Source organism: Bos indicus, chromosome 3, assembly GCF_029378745.1.
Source record: "Bos indicus isolate NIAB-ARS_2022 breed Sahiwal x Tharparkar chromosome 3, NIAB-ARS_B.indTharparkar_mat_pri_1.0, whole genome shotgun sequence".
In the NCBI taxonomy this organism is placed as follows: Eukaryota; Metazoa; Chordata; class Mammalia; order Artiodactyla; family Bovidae; genus Bos; species Bos indicus.
Window position 1 is genome coordinate 75309512 of NC_091762.1, and position 17692 is coordinate 75327203.

General features: G+C 35.4%; 1 protein-coding gene across 7 annotated transcripts in view; it reads right to left on the reverse strand.

The window, feature by feature from the left end:
* The window catches only part of LRRC7 (leucine rich repeat containing 7), a 631844-nt gene that overhangs the window by 24080 nt on the left and 590072 nt on the right, over window positions 1-17692 (reverse strand). For 6 of the 7 annotated variants that reach the window (XM_070786332.1, XM_070786329.1, XM_070786328.1 and 3 more), the window contains one exon: window positions 11333-11407. In XM_070786332.1, coding sequence (XP_070642433.1) covers window positions 11333-11407 — 75 coding nt within the window. The remainder of the gene's footprint in view (window positions 1-11332; window positions 11408-17692) is intronic. The other variant, XM_070786330.1, reaches the window with a different exon arrangement.

Below are 17692 nucleotides of genomic sequence, written 5' to 3' on the forward strand. Positions count from 1 at the left end.
CCAACATTTTATCCTTAAAATAGTTGCTATCTTATCTCCTACTGCAATTTTTTTTACACCAGTTTTCCACTTCTTTATTTTCAATTTATGCAGAATCTCAAATAAGAGAAGTGGCTTTGGCAAGGAAGGAATGTTGAAGTCAAGGGAAACTGCGGTGATGCCTAGTACATCATGGTTTCAAAGCTTTAATTCTCATTCAGATTCCTAACAGGTTTAATCTAACTTGAGTACTTGTAAGAATAATACTTTGTCCTAAATTAGAATTTAAAGAAATGCTGAATCTTTCATTCTTATAGTTTTAATTTTTAACTCTGGCTTAATTGTTGTTGTTGTAGTTACATGTGAACCATCTCAAAAGTAGAAAGACTAAGTGAGTCCGTCTGCTAGGGCAGTGAGACCTGAAAGGGAACATTAAAAAGGAGAAAACTTTTAGGCGTCTGATTGGATAAGGGCATAAGAAATAAATGAAAAATCAATTGATGATGCCGTTAACAGAAAATGGAAATTTCAGAGAAGCAGCTGGCTTAGTCAGGAAAACAACAGAATTTGTGGTACTGGCGACACATGCAAGGCAATGTTAATCATACATTTAGAAATAAAAGACTGGAGTTCAGGAAGGAGGTTAGAGTGGCCCTTTAGTAACAGGCATTAGGTTAGGGTTACACAGCTAAACTAGGGCTTAATCATCTGATACTATAATATTCCTTCTTATTATTTCTTGCTGAGAGAATTACTAGAAAATAAGTTTAAAAGGGAGCATTGTGAAAGAAGGAAAATCTAGGGAGGGGAGCAGGATTGGCCGTAGCTTTGGATTCAAGGAGCAGAACTGAAAGACAGTGTTTGTTGTTGACCTTGTTGTTCCTGCTCTGTTGCTAAGTCATGTTCGACTCCTTGTGATCCCATGGATCTGGGCATCTAGGTAAATCTGTCTTAAGTGAGGGAGGGAAAAGTGAAAGAGGGCCCAGTCTTTTATGCCAGAGGATGACAGAAAGCTGACTAGGTGGTTGAACTAAAGGAAGAAGATACAGGTGCATTGAGTGGAGGGAACAGGAAAACTGGCAGGAGGAGAACTGGAAAGGGTTGTCCTGATGGGGATCAAGGTAGATGGCTCATAAAGGCAGCAGGAAATCCAAGGTGATCAAGTATTTTCTAGTGGCTTCAGTTTTCTGCCTCACAGAGGAAACAGCAGGGAAAAACACGTAGCTAGATGAACTCTGGTATGGAATCTGGGTCAGTTTCCAATAAATCAGGCTTCAAGATGTTCAGACCCACCATCCAGGTTCTGATTCAAGGCTAGGGAAACTCCTTGTATAAATTTAGCTTTTAATAACTGCTTTAAAGCATCAGCTTTTAGTTTTTATGCTTTGTAACTACAAAGTACATGCTTTGTAACTATATAAATGATAGTTATATAGTTGGAAACACAAAGAGCTGATTTCCCAGTAGGAAATAAGCAAGTTGATAAATTAGATCATTGAGTCAAACAAACACTAGGACTCTACCTGTAATTCTAGTCCCCAGAAATGTTTTGGCTCTAAGCCAGAACTTTGGTGAATCTCAAGGGGCCTATTTAAAAGACCACAGCTAGAGACTTCCTGGGAATGGCTTCACATTACCAAAAGGATTCTGAAAGATCAGAAAGCAAACTATTTTAGAAAGTTTATTAAAGATTAAATGAGTTAACATATATCAACTGCTTAGGGACAAGGCCTGGCACACTATAAACAATCAATAAATGTTAGCTACTACTATTAATATTACTTCACTATTACTTTCTTGAATTTCAGAAATACAATTTTCATTAACAAGAATAGTAAAAAGAACAGAAGGGCAAAATGTCAGAGGAAGGAACTATTTTAATCTTAGCAATTTTTAACTTTTATTTTTTTTTTTTTTTTCTTAGCAATTTTTTAGATGAAAATTGTGAGGATCAATGAGATTACATGAAATATCCAAGCTCACACAGCTCGTGTCTAGATGGGAATTTATGTCATGACTCTGTATCTTGACACAATTCATTTCACTGGGTGTTGTGAGGTTGAAACAAATGTTTTTAGGTTCATTGAGTGTCACAGACTCATTCAGTGAATTCACTTCTTAAGATTAATTGAGCTTTTTCTTGATATGGAACATTATGGTAGGCATGATGCCAGGAGAGGCAAGAATAGAGGGGTTTGAATGGAAGGAAAAGATAAAATCTCAGTTGTAGAGAACTTTCTTCTTCCATTGTTAGATGAGCCAAAAAAAAATTATATTGTATTTGTTAAAGTGATTATGGCTATCTGGCTTACATCTTGGATGGTTCAGACAGGGAATCAGACAGTTATGTTACTACATGTATGTGGGACTTTTTCAATCCATATGAAGTTTAGAAGAATCACAATATTTCAGTTAGAAAAGTCTTGTGGCTGTTTCATGTGTGTGATTAGAAGAAGAGCTGAGGAAATAAAGGAGGATACTATTCCATTTAATTGCAGAGTATAAATCTGATAATGCTTTGAAATGTAAATGCATATAATCTACATTTATGCATTTGATATTTTGAATATATATAATATAAATACAAAAGACAATTTGAAGAACAAATCCTATTAATAAACTAATGAATCTTTAAAATATGTTGTCAAATTTGTCTACATATATGTTTTATATACGGAGAAGGCAATGGCATCCCACTCCAGTACTCTTGCCTGGAAAACCCCATGGATGGAGGAGCCTGGAAGGCTGCAGTCCATGGGGTCGCTGAGGGTCGGACACGATTGAGGGACTTCACTTTCACTTTTCACTTTCATGCATTGGAGAAGGAAATGGCAACCCACTCCAGTGTTCTTGCCTGGAGAATGCCAGGGATGGGGGAGCCTGGTGGGCTGCCGTCTATGGGGTCGCACAGAGTCGAACACAACTGAAGTGACTTAGCAGTAGCAGTATGTTTTATATAAATACAGACTATCATGGATTATAATAAAATATATCCAATTTTGAGGAAATTGCAACTTAACTGTATGGTTTATTAAGTAAAAATGAAGTTAAAAAGAAAACAATCTACAAAAGAAAAGACACTCAGAAAATTTTATGCTTCAAGAATACATAATTCATTGATTTCTGATTTTAACTGATTTGAAGTATAAAGGATCATTTTACTATAGCAACATTATTTCCAGAAGGTATCCTTCCTTATTTTAATTCCAGTTAGCATCTGTGCCACAAAATGTTTTTAAATTGCTCCTTTGCATGATTTAGACATGAAAAGGCAGAGGGTTAATGAACATAATATTTGCAATTCTAACAAAAATAGAGCTTTGCAATTATAGCTTATCAATTTACTGTAAAACATACTCAGTTTCTGGATTTCATCCTCTTGTTCCTTTCCGAATTTATCTTTGATTTCCTTCTGGTAAATGTTTTGTTAAGTGGCTAAATTATGGATGTTTATGCCATAGACATTTTCCAGAGGGTGCTGTAATTCTCCATGAATTTCATTGTATTCTTATTATTCAAAGCTTTATATTTAAAAACTAGTTTCTGAGAAGGTTTGGCCACAAAATTGGTGGGATTATCCAATAAGAAGGACAGCATGACTCTTCTTAGAATCCAAAGGAGAAATGGGATTAGAAATTTGTTATATGATTTCAAGTTGATTTAAACTCCCCTTCAAGGGACAAAGATTTAAAATGCCAGTACACATATATCTTATGTATTAGATATACATTGCTTTTGTTCTTAGTTACTCAGTCGTATCTGACTCTTTGTGACCCCATGGTCTGTAGCCTGCCAGACACCTCTGTCCAGGGGGATTCTCCAAGCAAGAATACTGGAGTGGGTTGCCATGTCCTCCTGCAGGGTATCTTCCCAACCCAGAGATCAAACTCAGGTCTCCCACATTGCAGGCAGATTCTTTACATTAATATAGTGTACTTTTGAATGTGTATAACTCTTAGGATGAAGGAAAATGAAAATATACGGCAATCTTATTAGTGTTATTGGACTTCATGTTGTCTAATCCTGAAAGCCAGACATTAAGAGACAAAATAGTGGGTATCTTAGGTAATTACAATTATGTTTCACATTAACTACCTTGAATTATTTCCCATTGCAGAATTTTAATCTCATTAAATATTAAGATATATTTAGGGCTGAGTATGGGGGCTTCCCTGGTGGCTCATACTGTATAATCAACACTACACTGACTGTATGCCAAGTCATTTGAAAAATTTTTCTTTCCATCAAAAATCTGAACTACAGACCTTTAATTCTTAGAGAGTTCCAATGAAAATTTTACACTGCACTTTTTAAATATGAGAAAGTTTGATGTCTTGGTGGCTTTTATTATAGTATTAAAAAATCTTGATAGACTAAAACATAAATAAGAATTTCTCTTCTGTCTTAAATGTACTCATGTGCTGCAGCTTGCATGTTTCATGAGTTCAGGCTCAAAAAAAGACAAGGAAAAATAGAAAAGACTAAACTGAAGACTTTGTCTATTATTTGTATAGAAATTCTGGCATGACTGATAATACATAGTAATCCTGAAGATATTTACTTATTTATCTGCTTTGATTTTAGAATGCCTGTTTCTTCTTATCAAATATGTTGAATGCATATTTCTAACAAATGAATTCCCTATTTGAAAGCAGTTTCCCAACAACCTACACTGTATGTCTTTTACCTTACCACAAAAGAAACTGAAAAATCAACCTTTCAGTTTCAGGCAGTACTTGTAGCCAGGTTGGTTTCTGTTTTTGTAGAGAGCTTGCTGTTAAAAGAGGAGATATTGGGAATGGATTTTATTATGTGTTTGAAGTCAGCTTTTCCCCCGTCTCTTTTCCTCCATTATCTGCTCTAGGTAATTTCAGACATGTCTACTTCCCAGGCAGAAACTTAGTTACAAATCCCTATTACATTGTTTACATTGCTTGGCACAATATTTTGTACATCGTGGACACTGAATACATATTTTCCAAATCGATAAGTAGAAAATGTGATAAACAGGTTGCTATCAGTAAAATTTGCTTCAGTAGAATCAGCATGGTATAATGGAAGAAGCTCAAATAAATGATTTAGCTTCTGTCAACAATAGATACCTTGCAGGGTGGTTGTGTGCTAAAAATGACATACTATGGGTACCTAATTGATGCTATTTTCACTTTATTCAAATTATGGAAGTTAGAGCCAGCTCAATGAACTTAATTTGTCTTTATTGCTTTTCATGTTTTACTTAGTATACAAAACATTTTTTTGATTTTCAAAAAGTATTTACTCAATCTCTAATTAGGTATCTGTGCTGAACTATATCGGAGAAGGCAATGGCACCCCACTCCAGTACTTTGCCTGGAAAATCCCATGGATGGAGGAGCCTGGTAGGCTGCAGTCCATGGGGTCACTAAGAGTCAGACACGACTGAGCGACTTCACTTTCACTTTTCACTTTCATGCTTTGGAGAAGGAAATGGCAACCCACTCCAGTACTCTTGCCTGGAGAATTCCAGGGACAGGGGAGCCTGGTGGCTGCCGTCTGTGGGATCACACAGAGTCGGACATGACTGAAGTGACTTAGCAGCAGCAGCAGCAGCTGAACTATATAGATTATGAACCAAGCAAATGGATAAAGATATGCAGTGAAATTCTGGCATATAAAACCATACACATTTAAAAAATTAGTTTTGGTTGTCTTCTAACCTAACAGTATTATAAAAAATGTTTTTCAAATATATTTTATCATTCTCAAAACACTAAGCATTACATAATACTGAACCATTCACCACCTACCCCCATGCCCACCTTTCCCCAATCCTCTCTGATGTTTTGATTTTCAACCACCAAAAGAGATCAACTATAGAAAATGGTAACACATTTAGCCTTGTTGGGAATGCTTTAGTGAAATTTCCAAATACTTTTTTTTTTAAGGGTCCCATACTTCATGCAGATGGTGACTGCAGCCATGAAATTAAAAGACACTTACTCTTTGGAAGAAAAGTTATGACCAACCTAGACAGCATATTAAAAAGCAGAGACATTACTTTGCCAATAAAGGTCTATCTGGTCAAAGCTATGGTTTTTTCAGTAGTCATGTATGGATGTGAGAGTTGGACTATAAAGAAAGCCAAGCACCGAAGAATTGATGCCTTTGAACTGTGGTGTTGGAGAAGACTCTTGAGAGTCCCTTGGACTGCAAGGAGATCCAAACAGTCCATCCTAAAGGAGATCAGTCCTGGGTGTTCATTGGAAGGACTGATGTTGAAGCTGAAACTCCAATACTTTGGCCACCTGATGGCGAAGAGCTGACTCATTTGAAAAGACCCTGATACTGGTAAAGATTGAAGGCGAGAGGAGAAGGGGACGACAGAGGATGAGATGGTTGGATTGCATCACCAATTCAATGGATATGAGTTTGAGTAAACTCTGGGAGTTGGTGATGGACAGGGAGGCCTGGGGTGCTGCAGTCCCTGGGGTCGCAAAGAGTCGGACACAACTGAGCGACTGAACTGACTGACTGACTTCATTTTAACCATAACAAAAATGTCTCCTCTGTACTTTTTGTGGCCTTTTTTGGGAAGAAATTATAAAGAATTCAGAGAAATAAACATACCCTAACCCATTCTTAGTGACTTATGATAATAATTATGAATGTGAACAGTTTGGAATAAAGCCAATTAGTTGCTTCCATGAAAGAAATTTCCCTAAGTGTATTTTGTGGAAATAGCTAATTGATGTTGCTGGTCAAGATGGTTGTATGGTTAAGTATGTTGAGAAATGTAAGATTTTTCAGGTTCTTAATATGCTGAGAACATTGTGAAATTCTGAAACAAAGGATAGACTCTGAAGTGGCTCTGAAACTTGAAGAGTAAGGAACTCTTAAAAAAATATATATTTTAAAAGATTCCATTGGGAAACAGTATTCTAAATTGAATAGTACTTTTTGAATTTTGTTTCTTTCTTTTAAAAGATGTTTCTCTTTCTTCCTGAACAGCAAAGCTGTTGGTTATGACTTCTTGCTTCCTACAATGTGCCTGGATCCGGAGGCTTTCCCCTCGATGATCTGGAAAACTAGACCAAAGACTCCAAGTAAGAAATAAGTCTCTCTTATGAGTAAAAGGCATGAGATTTAGTGCATGGAATTCATGACAATAATATGGCGTCTCGAAAGAACTTTGTTTGAGGTTGTTGAATAAGTAAACTTTGAGTAAGATAATACTATTAGCATGACCTACTGGTCATTAAAAGAGGTATCCAACTTCCCCTCAGACAAGGAAGGTTTGATTCAGTGATTGTATATAGATATAGCACTGTATATCTGTATACAACTGACCCAGGCATTCATGGACATTTATTTCATTTAGACTTTTGGGAAATCTAAACTTTCTTTTTCCATTCTGAACTTTGAAAGCTGTAACTCATCATCCTATCCTAGCCCCCATTCCCACTCCAAGCCGTGTCCATGTTTGAATTCTCCAACTCAGTGAGAAACTATAAAGTTTGAGGGTTTTCTTTCTTCATGCTTGGGCTCTCTCTCCTCTCTCATTGTACTCCACACTCACCCATCTGGCATAAGGGTCTCACCTCTGCTCCTGAAGACAGATGCCAGTCTAGCCCATGGGTATTCTTCCCCTGGAGAAGGAAGTGGCAACCCACTCCAGTATTGTTGCCTGAGAATTCATAAACAGAGGAGCCTGGCGGGCTACAGTCCACAGGGTTGCAAAGAGCTGGACATGACTGAGAGACTAACATTTTCACTCTCATTTTTATTCTTCCTTCTACTCATCCTCTTTTCTCCTCTCTGTTAAACCTGGAATAACTCCTGCTTCATCAAGATATCATATGCTGTGACCCAATAGCTTACCAATAACTAGTGAAACTTGACATATATTTGTTGAGAGTGGTTTTTCAACTTGTCTGTATGAATTGTAGGGACAAGGTGTTTCAAGATTAGAAAAAAGGGGATTATCTGATTTGTTTGAATTATCATCTCTTTGATTATTATATATTGGTATCTCTGAGAGTTAGCCATAGACCAGGAATATACTTTGGATTATAAATTTCAAAGCTATTGAAATTTTGGAAAAGTAGAACCGGATATCATAAATTAATTATAAATCATTTAATTTCTCTGCTCCTGATGAAGTTAGGCTCTTGTCTTGGGAAGGTGAGAGGGCAGGTGAATGAAGAGGATAGGAATTGACTACTGTGATAGACTAGGATACAATATACAATATACTTACAAGTGGCCTACAACTGTGAGTCATGTTATCAAGTACATTTTTTTTTTTGCAGTCTATTCATCTTTTGGACAGAATAACTATAATTAGTGGATTTTCTATATTTATATTTTAAATTGAAAAATGTATAATTAGGTTGACTTTTATAACTGGAAAGAATATTAGAAAAAAAGAAACTATGATGTTAAACCAACAAATCTGCCACTTCAAAAAATGGTCAAATATTGACAAGTTCACATGGTTCAGTTGAATAACATTTTTTATGGTCCATGCGCTTTCCCTTTTTCTCTCTCACTCTTTTATAATTTGACTTTACAGAAGATGAAGCTGTGAGGGGTCAGGTCCCTTGGCAGAGTGCTCTTTCCTCATGCTACACTGTCTTAAAGCAAAATGACTTACTAAACTTTAGCCAGTATTTGAAGCTAATGAATTATAGTATCTATTCTAGGAAAATGAATAGTAAATGACAGAATAATCATGTGAATATGTTTTAATTAACATCAATCCTTAATGCACACATTTTCATTTAACTCAAATAAGATGCTCATAATACAACAGCAGAATAAGAAGAGAGTTGTGGGTAAAAAGAGTTACAGAAGAAGAAAGAGAGAGCTCTTATATAATAAATTCTGGGCTTGGGGAGGTTTGGGAAAGGTACATCTTTTGCCATTTTATATATATTTTGCTACTTGCTACTGATTTAGATCAAACCCCAAACTGCCCTCACATTAAGGAGGAGCTCATTCATTGATTTTATTCTTTTCTTTTACCTTGATTTTCCAGGTTGTATGCTTTCATTAAAGTTTATAAATAAATTTGCTCCAGTGAGGATATATTCTAATGATCTTGAAGTGACAGATAACTCAATGTTATAAGTTCATTTTTATCCCAGTGTTCTTTAAACCAAGAGCTACAGTATCATTAAGAGATAAAAATATAATTTTCTCTCTTAACATCTGATGTTGGCAATGATTCCAGTTTAGAATTAGTCATTTTGATTTCCTTCAGAAAATATAATTGGCCACTTGTGCTTTTTAACTAGTATGAATGAAACTGTAAATACAGCAATTTATTTGATGAAGGTCTATGTACATTTTTCTTTTACTGAAAATGGACTTTGATTTTATTGTACTAGATACAAATGAGTTCTACAGCAAAAATAAAATGTTACATCCTTGAGACTCTTCTGTGGAGAGAATAGACAACCCAGGGGAAGCTCTTCTGACTTTGATTCCACTTTTAATTCTTTTTTACTTCTTGTGTTAAGAATTAATTTCTCTGTGCACTTTGCTGTTGCTGTATACTTCTCAGGGACTAGAAACACTTACTAAATCCTCATTTCCCCACATATAACTGTTCTAGAATTTCACAGCCAGGAACATATTCTAAACCTGCAACTAGATATCATCTTAATTTGCATTTCATTCTGTAGGATATCTATATCTGTATCTATCTATAGAATATTTTAATATCCATTTAAGTATATTTCTTTTCTCAGTTTAGAGAGAAAAATCTTTCGCCCCGCTCTGTCACAGATGAAGGCAAAGTCTCCAAACTTGTTCCATGCTATGGGATACTTCTCTATCCAGCCTGGCATTCTAATAGATGAGAGATCTGAGATGAGCTGGCTTCATTTTTTTTTACAGACTCTGACATTTGAAATAATTTGTTCAAAATTCAGTAGAGGAAAAGAACTAGCTATTTCCTTTGTTAAATAGCACCATGTACTAAATGTTAGGTGGTTACATTGTGAGTTTATTCATAGTTGTTTTCCATGGAAATTGATACAATTATTAAACAGTTGAATTTTTAAGTTAGGGGACCTCAGCTATAGTATAAACCACAGTTCATTTTACATATAATGAATGTGAGTTCTGTAGAAATGATATAAAATGCTTAACACCAAAGGGCTAGCTATGCAATTAAAAAATAGAGAACTTTGATAACTAAATGGTAAAGAAAATATTTAGCTTTTATGTGTCTCTTTTGTTTCAATGTCTTAACTCAAAAGGCCATCTACTGATTTGGTCTTTTTTTTTTTTTTTTCATAACATAACACAGTTTTATATATATAATGTACATGTTGTATAATCACACAATATAGATACCAAGAGATGAACAGGTGGATACAAAAGTGTTCATATAACTCACTCTTATGTAATCTACTTCTGCCACTCAACAACATATCACTAACCTCTCTGTATACATAAATAAAAATCTGGCTTGAATGATGGCTCTTAAAAATCTATACAGTGTTTCACTAAAGAAATGCCTTGTCATAAGCTACTTAACCTTTTTCATATTAACTGGATAGTAAGGCTGTTTTCTGTTTGCTATTGTTATAACAGCACTCTGATAGCCATCCCTGAACAAGCAAGTTTGAAAATTGGTTGGTTTGGTCTTCTGTCTACATGAAACTGACATGGACCCTTCGGGTGGTATTTCTACCGTGACATTGCCAGAGGCTAGAGTAATTCATAGTATTTTCAGATAATTATCATTATTGAAAACTTAAGTTTTCATAATCTTTCTAGTTAGTTTAAAATATTTGTGAGAATACGATTCCAAGACAATTTATCTATATAGAGTTTTTACTTTTCTGCAATTCTTTGACAGAGTTCAGTAAATAGAAGGTAGAGGATCACTGCTGAGCTGAGTTGAGTGGGGTCTTTCCATTTTGGTAACTATCTGAGCAGGGAAAGTAGAGAGAAATAAACATGTATTTTATACTATTAAAACAGTAACAAGATTATTGTTGAGAAATTAAATATGAACCAGTCCCTTCTCTCTCATCTAAAGTTACATCAGTACCGTATTTGGGTGCTTCATCCTTCTTACTTACACTTGATAACTATGCATAGATTCTTGTACACATCAATTCTTCTTACATTCCCAAAGTAACACTATTCCTTTAAACAAATATGCAGAATACCTGCCAAGTGCCAGGTACTGAGAATATAGGACTCTACCAGGCTGAATTGCTTTCTGATCTGTCTCTCAACCCCAAAACAGTAAAGGCAAATAAGAAATGTAATAAAAACTTGTTTTCAGTGATTTAACTCAAGTCACTTATTTGTTTCAATATTGGCCTTGGAAAGCATTGCTTTGTATCTGTCTTACCTGAAGGATTTTATCACCAGGCTGTAGCAGGTTGGATGCTGGTCCATCAGGTTGAACCCTAGTAACAAAGATACCCTATAAGTCAGAAGTAACAGAGGTTAGGATTCTATTTGCAAGACCTAGACCTACTTAAAAACTTTTTTCATTTACATAGAAAACAGTGAAAACATTAAAAACAGTTTACATGTAAGGTTCAAAGATTATTATGGTATTTTAAGCAATGCACCTCTAAGTCATTTAAGGAAAATGACATTTTTATTTGCATAAAAAGCTCATATTGTTTTTAAAGTGCACTTAATGATTTAGAAGTTAAATTCATGGCATATTCTTAATTTCTTCCTTAAATAATTTCATATATGGTACTAAATCATCTTTTGTGTAACTTCTGAAGTTGTCTAAAGTTGTTCTTCACTGAAAATGTCTCCTGTTTGACAGGTTGTAAATTCAATATACCCTTTAAAAACCTACTAGAATTACATATAATTCTGGTTTATTTTAATGAATATTACTTCATAAGTTACTGAGAATTTTAAAGGAAAATGAACAAATTAAACATAAGAAAATTACAACACAAATATTAAATACAAAGGTTGCATCTATATAGCTACAAAATTCCTAAATTGATTTAGTTTAAAAAAAAGTCAAATTACCAGTGATAAGAGAACAAACTGTATGACTTCAAAACCTTTATACCATGAAATTTTTGCACCTTCTTTTATGTCTCTGGATATGTTCCAGTGTCTCTGGGTTTATGATCTACAGGAACTTGAATAAAATTTATCCCCTGCTGTTGTGTGAAAATTGTATAAATCTTAATTATGTTAAATTGGTTCATAGTGCTTTTCAAGCGTACTGTGTCCTTCTGCTCTTCTGTCTGTTCATTCTGTTAATTTTTGAGAGTTTGATCTTGAAACTCCAACTAAAAATATTAATTTACTTTAAAAATATTGTAATATATAGTAGAACTATATGTAACTTTGCTCTGTATTTTCCAAGTTTTCTGTAAATGTTTTATCATATACTCATAATTTAAAAAATTAAAAAATTTAGACAGACTTTATCCAGTCAAGGGAAAAAAATCATTTTATTTATCATGTACACAAAGCAAACATTCATTGCATTTTACCATATACGAGGCCCTGATCACATGGACCACAGCCTTGTCTAACTCAATGGAACTATGAGCCATGATGTGTAGGGCCACCTAAAATGGATGGGTCATGGTTGAGAGTTCTGAAAAAACATGGTCCACTGGAAAAGGGAATGGCAAACCACTTCAGTATTCTTGCCTTGAGAATCCCATCAACAGTATGAAAAGGCAAAATGATAGGACACTGAAAGATGAACTCCCTAGGTCAGTAGGTGCCCAATATGTTTTCTGGAGAACTAACTCCAGAAAGACTGAAGAGGTGGAGCCAAAGCAAAAACAACACCCAGTTTTGGATGTGACTGGTGGTGAAAGTAAAGTTCAATGCTATAAAGAGCAATATTTCATAGGAACTTGGAATGTTAGGTCCATGAATCAGGTAAATTGGAAGTGGTCAAACTGAAGATAGCCAAGACTGAACATGGACATTTTAGGAATAAGTGAACTAAAATGGACTAGAATGGGTGAATTTAACTCAGATGATCATTATATCTACTACTGTGGGCAAGAATACTTTAGAAGAAATGGAGTAACCATCATAGTCAACAAAAGAGTCTGAAATGCAGTACTTAGATGCAATTTCAAAAATGACAGAATGATCTGTGTTCATTTCCAAAGGAAACCATTCAATATCATGGTAATCCAAGTCTACGCCCCAACCAGGAATGCTGAAGAAACTGACATTGAATGGTTCTATGAAGACTTACAAGACCTTCTAGAACTAACACCCAAAGAGATGTCCTTTTCATTTTAGGGGACTGGAATGCAAAAGTAGGAAGTCAAGAAACACCTGGGGTAACAGGCAAATTTGGCCTTGGAGTACAGAATGAAGCAGGGAAAAGGCTAATAGAGTTCTGTGAAGAGAATGCACTGGTCATAGCAAACACCCGCTTCCAACAACACAAGAGAAGACTCTACACATGGACATCACCAGATGGTCGACACCAAAATCAGACTGATTATATTCTTTGCAGCCAAAGATGGAGAAGCGCTATTCAGTCAGCAAAAAAAAAGACCTGGAGCTGACTGTGGCTCATATCATGAACTCCTTATTGCCAAATTAAGACTGAAATTGAAGAAAGTATGGAAAACCACTAAACCATTCAGGTATGACCTTAATAAAATCCCTTATGATTATACAGTGGAAGTGACAAATAGATTCAAGGGATTAGATCTTATAGACAGAGTGCCTGAAGAACTATGGACAGAAGTTCATGACATTGTACAGGAGGCAGTGATCAAGACCATCCCCAAGAAAAAGAAATGTAAAAAGGTGAAATGGTGTCTGAGGAGGCCTTACAAATACTGAGAAAAGAAAAGACACAAAAGGCAAAGGAAAAAAGGAAAGATATACCCATTTGAATGCACAGATCCAAAGAATAGCAAGGAGAGATAAGAAAGACTTCTTCAGTGATAAATGCAAAGAAATAGAGGAAAACAATATAATGGGAAAGACTAGAGATCTCTTCAAGAAAATTAGAGATACCAAGGGAACATTTAATGCAAAGATGGGCACAATAAAGGACAGGAATGGTATGAACCTAACATAAGCAGAAGATATTAAGAAGAGGTGGCAAGAATACACAGAAGAACTATACAAAGAAGATCTTCATGACCTGGATAACCACGATGGTGTGATCACTAACCTAGAGCCAGACATCCTAGAATGTGAAGCAAGTGGGCCTTAGGAAGTATCACTGTGAACAAAGCTAGTGGAGGTGATGGAATTTCAGTTGAGCTATTTCAAATCTTAAAATATGATGCTGTGAAAGTGCTGCACTCAATATGCCAGCAAATTTGGAAAACTCAGCAATTCCTTTCATGGTAATCTGTGTAAGGTAGTGCTTCAGAAAGGAGTACATCAAGGGTGCATATTGTCACCCTGCTTATTTAACTTATATGCTGAGTACATCATGAGAAATGCCGGGCTGGATGAAGTACCAGCTGGAATCAAGATTGCTGGGATAAATATCAATAACCTCAGACATGCAGAGGACACCACCCTTATGGCAGAAAGCGAAGAACTAAGGAGCCTCTTGATGAAAGTGAAAGAGAAGAGTGAAAAAGTTAGATTAAAACTCAACATTCAGAAAACTAAGATCATGTATCTGGTCCCATCACTAAACAGCAAATAGATAGGGAAACAACGGAAACAGTGAGACACTTTATTTTTGGGTCTCCAAAATCACTGCAGATGGTGACTGCAGCCATTAAATTAAAAGATTCTTGTTCCTTGGAAGAAAAGCTATTTCCAACCTAGACATATTAAAAAGCAGACACATTACTTTGCCAATAAAGGTCCGTAGCTTCTAGTCAAAGCTATGGTTTTTCCAGTAGTCATATATGGATGTGAGAGTTGGACTATAAAGAAAGCTGAGCACTGAAGAATTGATGCTTTTGAACTATGGTGTTGGAGAAGACTCTTGAGAATCCCTTGGACTGCAAGGATATCCAACCAGTCCATCTTAAAGGAAATCAGTCCTGGATATTCACTGGAAGGACTGATGCTGAAGCTGATACTCCATATTTTGGCCACCTGATGTGAAGAACTGACTCACTCTAAAAGATCCTGATACTGGAAAAGATTGAAGGCTGGTGGAGAAGGGGGCAATAAAATATGAGACGGTTGGATGGAATCACTGACTTGACAGATGTGAGTTTGAGTAAGCTCTGGGAGTTGGTGATGGACAAGGAGCCTGGGGTGGTACAGTCCATCAGGTCTCTAAAAGCTGGACAGGACTGAGTGAATGAACTGAACTGAACTGAGGCCTGATTGCTGGTATTATAAAGGTACATTGAATATAATTTTTGGCCTCAGTGAGCACACTATATAGTAGAAGAAAAGTTAAGAAAACCAGTAAGTATAATGCAGTGTGACAGGTGTTAAATAGAGGGATAATAAATTATTTAAAAAGCTGAATTCAGCTTATCCTTAGTGTGTTGGGGCTTCTAATTATGATAGAAATATAATAGATTTAAATATTTAAAATATTGCATCCATATTAACCTTAGAGTTTGAAGCTTTCAAAAAGAGGAGCTATCTGGAAACTGATCATAAATGAAAATTAAAGGGTCCACACAGATAAGGAGAGGAAAGATATTCCACATAGAAGGGATGGCATATACACAAGTGCATGCCTTTTATTTATTTATTTTTTTGCATGCCTTTTATATTAAGGAGGCTGCAAGTAGTTCTATTATGACTGCAGTGGTTGTGGAAGGGTTCAAGTTGGTTGGGTTGGGAGTATGAGAGAAGAACCCATCAACCCCTCAAATTAAGTAGGTGCCAGGGGGCCTTTAATGGACATCCTTATCGGTTTGGGGAGCTACTGAAGTATTTGAAGTATGATGAGAAAATTTTAATTAATATCCTAAGAATAGCATTTGTCCTAAGAATGGACAAACAAAACGTGTATATTCAGTGGAATATTATTCGACAGGGGAAAGAAATGAAGGGCTGACATCAATGAACTTGAAAACAATGCTAAGTGAAATAAGCCATTCACAAAAGACCACATATTGTATGATTCCATTTATGTGAAATGTCAAGAAGAGGCAGATGCACAGAAATAGAAAGCAGATTAGTGTTTGCTGGAGGCTGGGAAGCGGGGGGCTGAGGAGCGACTGTTAATGTGTACAGATTTTATTTAAGGTAATAAAAGGATTCTGAAATTAGATAGTGGTGATGATTGCACAACTCTGTGACTATACTTATAAATCACTTGACTGTACATTTCAAAAGGGTGAATTTTATGTTGTATGAATTGTATATCAATATTGCTCTTATTATTTTTAAATTACAAAAATAATTTTTATTAAAATAAGTATTAATAGAAGATAATATTATAATGGCTTTGCTTGTTATTCAGAAAATTATCTCTCTTGCTAATCTGTAGACTTAATGACTCACTTAAACCCATAACTTTGTGTGTATGTAAGTGGTTTAACAAGCAGGCCCTAATTAAAATATTTCCATGTTTTTACTTTAGCAATTCAGATCTTTATGAGACATTAAGGCTTTTGAGTGATTTTTATCTTCTGATTTTAACTCATTTTCTTTTCCATTCAAAGATGAAACTCTAGATAGGCATTACATTTTTAGAAAAGTGCATAACTTTAACCAGTAATTTGACTTCTAGAACTTAGGTTAAGGAAATAACTGGATAAGTATGCAACAAGGATTTACCAATATATTCATTATGATATTATTTGTAATAAAAAAATTAGAAACCACACCAAAATATCTAACAATAGGAGATAGATTAAATAAATTATGATAAATCTATTTAATAGAATGATATGTGGTCATTACAAATGAAGTCCTTAGGTGACAGATACAGAAGTATACTGGTGCTTAGCAAAAACAAGCAAGTTATAAAACATGTGTGGCATAATACTTTTTTCAGTGAAACATGTTTAAATGTATATGTTTGTGGAAAACTGTCTGGAAGGATATACTTCTAAACTTAGCAGTGGCTGTACTGGGTAATGAGACATCATATATATGTGTAAATATGTGTGTATATATATACATACATATTATCGATGTGTATATATGATGTTACATTACCTAGTACAACCACTGTTAATGTTTAGAGGTATACCCTTACATATATATATATGTACTATATATATCGGAGAAGGCAATGGCACCCCACTCCAGTACTCTTGCCTGGAAAATCCCATGGATGGAGGAGCCTGGTAGGCTGCAGTCCATGGGGTCGCTAAGAGTTGGACACGACTGAGTGACTTCACTTTCACTTTTCACTTTCATGCACTGGAAAAGGAAATGGCAACCCACTCCAGTGTTCTTGCCTGGAGAATCCCAGGGACGGGGGAGCCTGGTGGGCTGCCGTCTATGGGGTCGCACAGAGTCGGACACGACTGAAGTGACTTACAGTACAGTACAGTAATATATATATATATTTCTCTTTATTTTTGCTTATCTGCACTTTCTAATTTTCTTATTTTTCTACAATAATTAGACACTACTTATAAGAAAAATAAGGTACTACAATTTTAAGAAAACAGTAATAAAAACTTAAAAAACTTTAAGTTTATGGTGTCACAATTCGGTGTCGCGTCCAAATAGCTAGCTGCTTTGGTCAGTTCAGTTGTACAAATGCTCAATCCACAAGGAAAAAGAAAACAGGTTGTTTGAAAGGGACAGTTAAATAAAACATAACGACTAATCCACTAGACCAGTGAATGGC